The sequence below is a fragment of the Scyliorhinus canicula genome, chromosome 4 (assembly GCF_902713615.1).
Source record: "Scyliorhinus canicula chromosome 4, sScyCan1.1, whole genome shotgun sequence".
Classification (NCBI taxonomy): Eukaryota; Metazoa; Chordata; class Chondrichthyes; order Carcharhiniformes; family Scyliorhinidae; genus Scyliorhinus; species Scyliorhinus canicula.
The window spans coordinates 38,652,009-38,661,971 of NC_052149.1; the positions used below are offsets into that span (position 1 = coordinate 38,652,009).

Below are 9,963 nucleotides of genomic sequence, written 5' to 3' on the forward strand. Positions count from 1 at the left end.
CATGTATATATTTTAATATTGGCCTTTTCTTGTAAATACGTTCACATATGTCATCCAAACATTAAAAAAAGGGAGATGTCATGATATGCAGACACACACATAATGATATACAGACAAGCAGCTAATGGACACAGGGAACAGGACATGACCAATAAGCAGGCAGGACAATCAGGGGTGGGATCTGACTATAAAAGACACAAGACTCACACTCCGCCTCGTTGCACTGATGAACATCTAGAGCAGGGGTGGGCAAACTACGGCCCGCGGGCCGCATGCGGCCCGCCAAAGGTATTTCTGCGGCCCACCAAGTCATTAAAAAAAAAAAAAATTTATTTAAAAAAAAAAATAAATTTTTTTTTAAGGTTAATGGGGGGGGGGGGGGCTGTTGGGTTACTTACTGGTATAGGGTGATACGTTGACTTGAGTAGGGTGATCATTGCTCGGCACAACATCGAGGGCCGAAGGGCCTGTTCTGTGCTGTACTGTTCTATGTTCTATATGAGGCGCCCAGAATCATAACCGGGTGAAGTAATTATTTTACTTAATATACTATGCGGCCCTTTGTGAATTGTGAATTTTTGAATGTGGCCCTTGCACGGAAAAGTTTGCCCACCCCTGATCTAGAGAGTCAGTCAAGGGTGTTGTTACAATCTCACACCTCCACCAGGTGGCCAAGAGCTAGTCTGGTTCAGTCAGACAGAGTAACTACACTTAAGTTAGCAGAGAGTCGAACTCACAGAGAACTGTGCTAACTGTGCTATTAGGTCAATAAACCGCATTGAACTAACTTCAAGGTCTGGAGTATCTTTCTGATCTAAGCTGCATCCAGTTGCAGCCAATGTTAGACCAGTGTACCTAACACGGCAACCATCACAATGACTCCGCACCAACTCACCAATGCTTCAGAACCATATGAAAAGAGTTAGAGTGCGGGTATATATTTCCTCTTATTGGATTGGATTGAATTTGTTTATTGTCACGTGTACCGAGGTACAGTGAAAAGTATTTTTCTGCAAGCAGCTCAACAGATCATTCAGTACATGGAAGAAAAGGGAATTAAACAAAATTCAAGAAAATACATGAGAATACATAATAGGGCAACACAAGATATACAATGTAACTACATAAGCATTGGCATCGGTTGAAGCATACAGGGTGTAGTGTTAATGAGGTCAGTCAATAAGAGGGTCATTTAGGAGTCTGGTGACAGTGGGGAAGAAGCTGTTTTTGAGTCTGTTCGTGCGTGTTCTCAGACTTCTGTATCTCCTGCCCGATGGAAGAAGTTGGAAAAGTGAGTAAGCCGGGTGGGAGGGATCCTTGATTATGCTGCCCGCTTTCCCCCGGCAGCGGGAGGTGTAGATGGAATCCATGGATGGGAGGCAGGTTTGTGTGATGGACTGGACGGTATTCACGACTCTCTGAAGTTCCTTGCGGTCCTGGGCCGAGCAGTTGCCATACCAGGCTGTGATGCAGCCCAATAGGATGCTTTCTATAGTGCATCTGTAAAAGTTGGTAAGGGTTAATGTGGACATGCTGAATTTCCTTAGTTTCCTGAGGAAGTATAGGCGCTGTTGTGCTTTCTTGGTGATAACGTCGACGTGAGTGTACCAGGACAGATTTTTGGTGATGTGCACCCCTAGGAATTTGGAACTGCTAACCATCTCCACCTCGGCCCCATTGATGCTGACAGGGGTGTGTACAGTACTTTGTTTCCTGAAGTCCTTTCTCTCGGTGAACACCTTTCTCTCAACTCTGAAGGAAAAGGTTGAAAAACCCATTGGTTTACTTATAACTGATGTTCATTATAACACTATCAGGAGCAGCACGTGGTATAGTGGTTAGCACTGCTGCCTCATGGCACCGAGGACTGGGTTTGTTTCGGGTCACTGTCTGTGTGGAGTTTGAATATTCTCTCCGTGTCTGCATGGATCTGACTTTCATAACCACAAAAGATGTGTCGTTGTATTGGGTACTCTACATTTATGGGAACTTACTAGTTGCCCCTCACAAAGATGGCGCAGGTACTGGGCCAACCGCCCCTCAGAGAGATGGCGCCTGGTTGTCCCTTACAAATATGGCTCGTCTCCGCGCGGCTGCCCTTCGCCCTCCTTTGCCTTTCACAAAGATGGCGCTGTCCCTTTCCCTGACCTCGTTATGCCGCTCCCAGTGAGATCTCGCGAGAGTTGGAACCGACTTATGGCCCAGAAATCTTTGGGTTTCCTCTTTCCAATCGGCGCCTGAAAATGGGTAGGTGAGGTTGCAATGTTTGTGCGATGAAATCGGAATCCATCTGGCAAATATATCGGATCAGGGCTGACTAAAGGTCGCTGACTTAGTTTGAGTCAGTATGGTGATGAAGATGGAGTGTGTTTGGGACAGCTGCTCCGGCTGATTCTGGTGCAATTTTAATGATTTAATGTGGGTATGGCGGAGGGATCCGACATGGCGTCCTTCGGCCTCTACCTGCAGTGGGGGAGGGGGGAAAGGGGCTTCAGTAGCCGAATGGTGCCCTTAAAATCTGCTCATCACCACCTCATTTACAGGTGGAAAAGCCCCAGGTCGAGTGGCAAGCACCAGGGCCCGACTGTTGGGGATACGTGGAGGGAGCACAGGAGGCTGAAGCCCTGGACTGAGGCCCTGTTCATACACAAATAAATAACCTGGAGACGCGGTGCAATAATGTCCGTTAATCACTTTGCCCCAGAACATGTTTCGCTAGGGACTGATTATCAATATAAAGTGATGCCCCATGCCAGAAGCTGCATTCTCACCCAGGTAGGACTGAAATTGTTAATACGGATAATGGGGCAGTAGGACCTGATTCATGTCCGTCATAGCCTGATTATCCTGCACTGCCCCCACTTAGATTGTAGATTATGATTTACGTTAGCTCTATTTTTTTCACCCGGTAATTTGAGATTTAATCTGTTTGGCGGAGCAGTTGAAGTACATAACTAATTTATATCAACAAGGTGTTATTGCTTGATACCAGACCTCATTTTAAAACTTTATTATAAAACCTTTGACTTGTAACCAACCGGATGTAAACAATGGAGCTCATTTGCTATGATACTTCGAATTTGCCTTCTGGAGAGCTAAATACATCTGTCTGTTTTGTATAGAACATCGAACATTACAGCGCAGTACGGGCCCTTCGGCCCTCGATGTTGCGCCGACCTCTGAAGCCTATCTGACCTACACTATTCCCATTTTCATCCATATGTCTATCCAGTGACCACTTAAATGCCCTTAAAGTTGGCGAGTCTACTACTGTTCCAGGCAGGGCGTTCCACACCCCTACTACTCTGAGTAAAGAAACTGCCTCTGACATCTGTCCTATATCTACCACCCCTCAATTTAAAGCTATGTCCCCTCGTGTTGGTCATCACCATCCGAGGAAAGAGACTCTCACTGTCCACCCTATCTAACCCTCTGACTATCTTGTATGTCTCTATTAAGTCACCTCTCAGCCTTCTCTCTAACGAAAACAACCTCAATTCCCTGAGCCTTTCCTCGTAAGACCTTCCCTCCATACCAGGCAACATCCTAGTAAATCTCTGAACCCTTTCCAAAGCTTCCACATCCTTCCTTTAATGTGGTGACCAGAACTGCACGCAGTACTCCAGGAGCGGCCGCACCAGAGTTATGTACAGCTGCAGCATGACCTTGTGGCTCCGAAACTCAATCCCCCTACTGATAAAGGCTAGCACACCATATGCCTTCTTAACAGCCCTATTAACCTGGGTGGCAACTTTAAGGGATTTATGTACCTGGATGCCGAGATACCTGTTCATCTACACTACCAAGAATCTTGCCATTAGCCCAGTACTCTGCATTCCTGTTACTCCTTCCAAAGTGAACCACCTCACACTTTTCCGCATTAAACTCCATCTGCCACCTCTCAGCCCAGCTCTGCAGCTTATCTATGTCCCTCTGTATCCTATAACATCCTTCAGCACTATCCACAACTCCACCGACCTTCGTGTCATCTGCAAATTTACTAACCCATCCTTCTACACCCTCTTCCAGGTCATTTATAAAAATGACAAACAGCAGTGGCCCCAAAACAGATCCTTGCGGTACACCACTAGTAACTGAACTCCAGGATGAACATTTGCCATCAACCATCACCCTCTGTCTTCTTTCAGCTAGCCAATTACTGATCCAAACCGCTAAATCACCTTCAATCCCATACTTCCTTATTTTCTGTAATAGCCTACCCTGGGGAACCTTATCAAACGCCTTACTGAAATCCATATACACCACATCAACCGCTTTACCCTCATCCACCTGTTTGATCACCTCAAAAAACTCAATAAGGTTTGTCTAGTTAAATGGGAACTATTTTAAACATGGTACTTTATTACAGGTATTTCCCGGAACAATTGGCACAAGCGTCGCAAGACTGGAGGTAAAAGGAAGCCATATCACAAAAAAAGAAAGTATGAACTTGGACGGCCTCCTGCAAATACTAAGGTATGGGAAAACGGGACTGCTTTTGGACTACGCTCATGGCTATATTAGAATTGATAGACGGGTGGAGGGAATTGGATGTGGTTCACAAAGGATTATTGTCGGTAATATTTTCTGGCAGTGTGAATGATGAAAATATGACTTTAGGATAGGTGGGTTTGTCTTGACTGTTCTGGTCATATTTAGACCCACCAATGTTACTCTTGTCATAGTTACACTGACTATACTGCCTGTCTTAATATTTGCTTTCCTCTTGTAGGTTCTGATCATTTAAAACATTATTTCCATGTAATTTGGTAGAACTGAACGTCTTTAAGCTTAAGGGGTGAACATCAAAAAGCAGTGATTTGCATGTTATAATCTGTATATTCTCCATTTATAGATTTTACAGGTTTGACATTTTGGAAATAAAAGCATGTCAAACCTAGCATGATTGAAGCTGCATAACAACTGTATGTAATGCAGTTGTACGGGTTTTAAGTATTTGGTTCCCAAAATGTTGGTATGAGTGGCAGTTTAATTTAGGATTTGCACTGTTGATAATGACTGATATTGAAGTTCATGAAATGCTGAGTGATATTTTGACCCGCCTGCAGATTGGACCACGCCGTATTCACACAGTGAGAGTTCGTGGCGGAAATAAGAAGTATCGAGCACTAAGGTTGGATGCTGGAAACTTCTCCTGGGGTTCTGAGTGTAAGTTATTTTTGCACAACGACTGCAACAATTTCTCCTCTGTCCACACTTTTTATTTTCTGTGGACATTTTCCAGTCAGCTATACCATATCTAAATCAGTGGTAAAATATTTCTCCTTGCAGGTTGCACACGCAAAACCAGGATCATTGATGTGGTGTACAATGCCTCTAACAACGAACTGGTTAGGACAAAGACATTAGTAAAGAACTGTGTTGTTCTAATCGACAGTACTCCCTACCGGCAGTGGTACGAGTCTCACTTTGTCCTCCCCCTTGGCCGGAAGAAGGGAGCTAAACTGGTATGTGGAGCATCGTTTTGATCAAATTAAGTAACCACAAAGTTAATCTCTAGTCTACTGTTGGGTTACCGTTGTGTTTATTTCCAATATTTTATCAAAAGTAGAAACATAAATTGCGAAGAACACAAGACGCGGCAGTCTCTGGGGAGAAAAAGCAAGACCATAACCACTCATTGAAATTCAGGTGATACCAATCAATGAATGACCATTTAAAATATATTCAGGGAAGTTGCAGTCAAAGCAAAAATGTAGGGAGCAGATGTAACTAAATTGGAAAATAATGATAAGAGCAGGCAAAGGGGCCTCACTATGACTTTCCTCTTTGCCAGATTTTCCGTACTTCCCACTTTTATTATACTGCCATGACCATATACAGCTATGGACTTGTTTGTTTTCACCTTGAAATATTTAATCGCTTCGCCCCATCACACATCTCTCCCTTTTTGTTCTTTCCTGTTGCACTGCCACTGGCTCTGTACATATGAATGGTTATTGACCAAAATTGGCATCCACGGGTATTCTCTGAGCTGTTTAGCATTTTCTGTTTCGGTGGTTCCACTTTTGGTGACTATTTAAGATTTGATGCTGATTTAATAATTAGTGGGTTTGGATATATTCCTACTTATGGTGCTTTCTTTGATGCCTTTCAATACTAGTATGCGGGCGGTGTAGTATAACTGGTTAGCACTGCTGCGTCAGGGCGCTGCGGACCTGGGTTCGATCCCAGCCCCGGGTCACTGTCCGTGTGGTGTTTGCACATTCTGTGGTTAAATGGAGGCTATTTAACCGTGCCAGCATCGATCCCACCCCCACAACTCTGATGTGCAGGGTAGGTGGATTGGCCTTGCTAAATTGCCCCTTAATTCAAAAAAATAATTGGGTACCATAAATTTATTTTTTTTAAAGCAATATTAGTAAGCAGTTAAGTTAATTTTCAATATACATTTCAGGCCCAGATGCACAGTTGGGTGGTGACATCACCCTTATTTATGCAGTGGTCCTATAAACCTCTTTAATATTTGATGTATTAGTTTAAAGTCAACTAATTGTGGTTTTTGTTCTATGGAATTGAATTAAGCTAAAAATAAGTGCTGATTAATTTATTCAAATTGTTTGAATTAAGCACAATATAATATTTGGAGTATAACTAGTTGCTCCGAAAGCATCTGGAAAATCAAGCATGTGATTATAGTGCAAATCATTATCATCCATAATTTCATGGCACATAATCTAGTTTTTACTTCTCACTACACATAACATTCACTTGGTTATTTTTTTAAATACTTTATCCCTGTCCTTCAATGTGTTACAGACTCCTGAAGAAGAAGAAATTCTGAACAAGAAGAGGTCGAAGAAAATTCAGAAGAAATATGATGATCGGAGGAAGAATGCAAAAATCAGTTCACTGCTAGAAGAACAATTCCAGCAGGGGAAACTGCTTGGTACGTAATTACAAATCTGGCCATTGAACATATTTCTTCACTTAAGATCCCAAGTTTACAAAGACAAAGTTTTATGTTCTGATGAACATGCTTGTCATCATGAACATTTTGTATAGTTCTGCTGATGTGTAAGATATCTGAAGAGGGCTGGTATTCAAATTGGGGAACAATGTTCCCCTGATGGCTGTGGGTTACAAGCTTTGGTGCCAAACACCAAGTTATCCATTCTATTTTGGAAAGAGCAAGTGGAAGTTGTTTTTTTCATTATTTCATGGGCTGTGGACATTGCTAGTGATACCAGCATTTGTTGACCATCCCTAAATGTCCGTAAACTGAATGGCTTACTGTGCCATTTCAGAGGGTAGTTAAAAGTCAGGCACATTGTTGCTTGGCAGTCACCAGAGGGGCTGGTTTAGCTCAGTGGGCTAGACAACTGGTTTGTGATGCGGGCCAAGACCAGGAGCATGGGTTCAATTCCCGTGCCAGCTGGCAATTCTGAATTCTCCCTCTGTGTACCCGAACAGTCCCCGGAATGTGGAGATTAGGCGCTTTTCACAGTAACTTCATTGCAGTGTTAATGTAAGCCTACTTGTGACAATAAAGATTATTTAGTTATTTATTTACATTTAGGCTAGTCCAGATCAGGATGGCAGATTTCCTTCTCTAAACAACATCGGTGAACCAGATAGAGTTTTAAAACTATCTTTGACAGACTAGCTTTATATTCCAAATTTATTAAGTCAGTTTACGGGCAGCTTGGTGGCACAGTGAAGCTGAGGACCAGGGTTCGATCCTGACCCTGTACTATTGTTCATGTGGAGTTTGCATGTTCTCATGTCTGGCGTGTCTTTCACCTCCACAACCCCCAAAGATATGCCGGGTAGGTGGACAGGCTATGCTAAATTGCCTCTGTGTCCAAAGGATGGGTGGGGATACAGGGCTAGAGTGTGGTTTGGACCTAGATAGGGTTGTTATGTGGTATGGACTCGATGGGCCAAATGGCCTCTTTATGCACTAGGGATTCTATGATTCTTAATTTGGGAGGGTGGGGGGTAGAATTGGGTACTTTAAATTTAAATCCCACCAGTTGCTCTGGTAGGATTTGGACCCATATTCCCAAAGACTACACTACTGTCTCCCATAAATTGTGGATTGACAAGAGTTGTGTACAGATGAAGGTTGACTTAAGCTCAATTGTGCTGTCTGGACATGTTGTGGAGAGTTGTCCTTGGTTCTGTAACCCAAAATACCTTGTGGGCAAGGAAGTTTGCTCCAAAAGATAGAACAATGTTTTGCACAATAACTAGTGTGATAAATAAACTGCTAATTGTTGATGGGTGTGGAGCTATCTATAATAATCTTTATTGTCACAAGTAGGCTTACATTAACACTGCGAAGTTGAAGTTACTGTGAAAAGCCTCTAGTCGCCACATTCCGGTGCCTGTTTGGGTACACAGGGAGAATTCAGAATGTCCAAATTACCTAACAGTACGTCTTTCGGAACTTGTGGGAGGAAACCCAAGACGAGAATTGAACCTAGGACCCTGGCGGTATGAAGCCGTAGTGCTAACCACTATGCTACCGCGTTGCCCATCTCCAGCATTTTTATGCAAATAATTTATTTTTCTTGGAACGGTCTGGGAAGATGCAAAGATTTATGACTTTGATTTGGAAAGAGCTCTGTTCCCTTCCATTAAATGAGTCTTTAGACAATGATCCGGTGATTTCATGACCCAACTTATTTTTAATCCTCCATTTATGTGTTAAAAACAACTTGATTGTTTGTAGAGTGTACATAAAATAGAGATTCTAGACTTTAGCCCTGATTTGCAGTTGGTTGATGTAACAAATGATCCGAGTACTATAGATAAATCCCGAGTTAAGAAAGGGAGAACAAATTTGAGTGTTTCAATTCCTTATCGCTTCATAGCACAAGTAGATAGCTAGTATCATTCTGGGTGCTGCATCCAAGCAGAATTAGTTGTAATTGTTACCACACAAAAACCGAAGCCAGCATCAGGGTACCACTGTCTGTCTTTATATACAAATGGCTACTTGTGTGCAAGGCAACCATAGGAGAGACACCAGTTGAGTTATGTACCTAGTTGATGTTTGGATTAAAGTGGTCAGTCTGATAAGGGGGAATGTTTTTCTTTTGCAGCTTGCATAGCTTCAAGACCTGGCCAATGTGGCAGAGCTGATGGCTACGTCCTTGAAGGAAAGGAGCTGGAATTCTACCTGAGGAAGATCAGAGCAAAGAAGGGCAAATAAACATAGTACTTTAAGGAAAATGTGATTAATAAACCATTTTTCACCAATATGCTGTACGGTTGTGAAATGAGAATCTTTAGTTTTTGTGTATATTTTGCATATATATTTGTCAGTCTGGTATTTGTCAGCAAGGTAGGTAAACCAGTAAATCCTACTATGCTGCTTCTGGAAGAGTTATTATGCTGGGATAAGCATCGCAGTAGTTGGATCCCAAATGTGAAGTGAATAGCTTCAGATTTGCATTTAGTAAAGTTGGCTGATCTATCTAGCTTCCTTCCAAGGTGCACAGCAATTCGCCTTGCTCAAGCTTTCATCATGTGCTGCTGTTTATAAGACCGGAGTAGCTATTTGCACAATATAGTGTCTTGGTGTCCTGCTTGTGGCTTTCCAAGTCTCATTCTTGTGCGAGATCAAATTCCAGTTTGCAGAAGGGCTGAGCTTGTACCTGTGGCTTCTCCCTTTCGAAGGCTGGGGACAGGTTAAACTTGTTTTGAATCATTTCTATGGAACAGAATTTGTAAAAGTATTGAACTATTTCACATGAGATTAGCCACACGAGTGGGAACCACATGAGCAAAATCGGTTTGCATGATCGTATATGAGAAACTTCACATTGGCGGATGAACAGGATGCCATGGATTTAATGTGATTGGCAATATAATGAAAGGCAGCATGAGGGAAATCTTTTTAATAGCTGGCTAGGATCTGGAATGTACTACCTGATTAAAGCCTGAAGAGAAATAATTGAGGTCTCTTCGGGAAAAGGCAGCTGAGTTCTACCA

The 9,963-nt window shown here is 42.7% G+C and overlaps 1 protein-coding gene and 1 non-coding gene across 2 annotated transcripts; both read left to right on the plus strand.

The window, feature by feature from the left end:
* Window positions 1-2,140: 2,140 nt before the first annotated feature.
* On the plus strand, window positions 2,141-9,230 carry LOC119964503 (40S ribosomal protein S8). Its single transcript, XM_038794071.1, has 6 exons — window positions 2,141-2,247; window positions 4,370-4,476; window positions 5,070-5,169; window positions 5,293-5,468; window positions 6,781-6,910; window positions 9,072-9,230. Exons 1-6 carry the CDS (start codon window positions 2,244-2,246, stop codon window positions 9,179-9,181), a joined length of 627 nt encoding a protein of 208 aa, XP_038649999.1. The 5' UTR covers window positions 2,141-2,243; the 3' UTR covers window positions 9,182-9,230.
* A 299-nt stretch (window positions 9,231-9,529) lies between these two features.
* LOC119965500 lies at window positions 9,530-9,661 on the plus strand. Its single transcript, XR_005460526.1, has one exon. It is a non-coding gene; the product is annotated as a small nucleolar RNA SNORA35 (small nucleolar RNA).
* The last annotated feature ends 302 nt before the right edge of the window (window positions 9,662-9,963 follow it).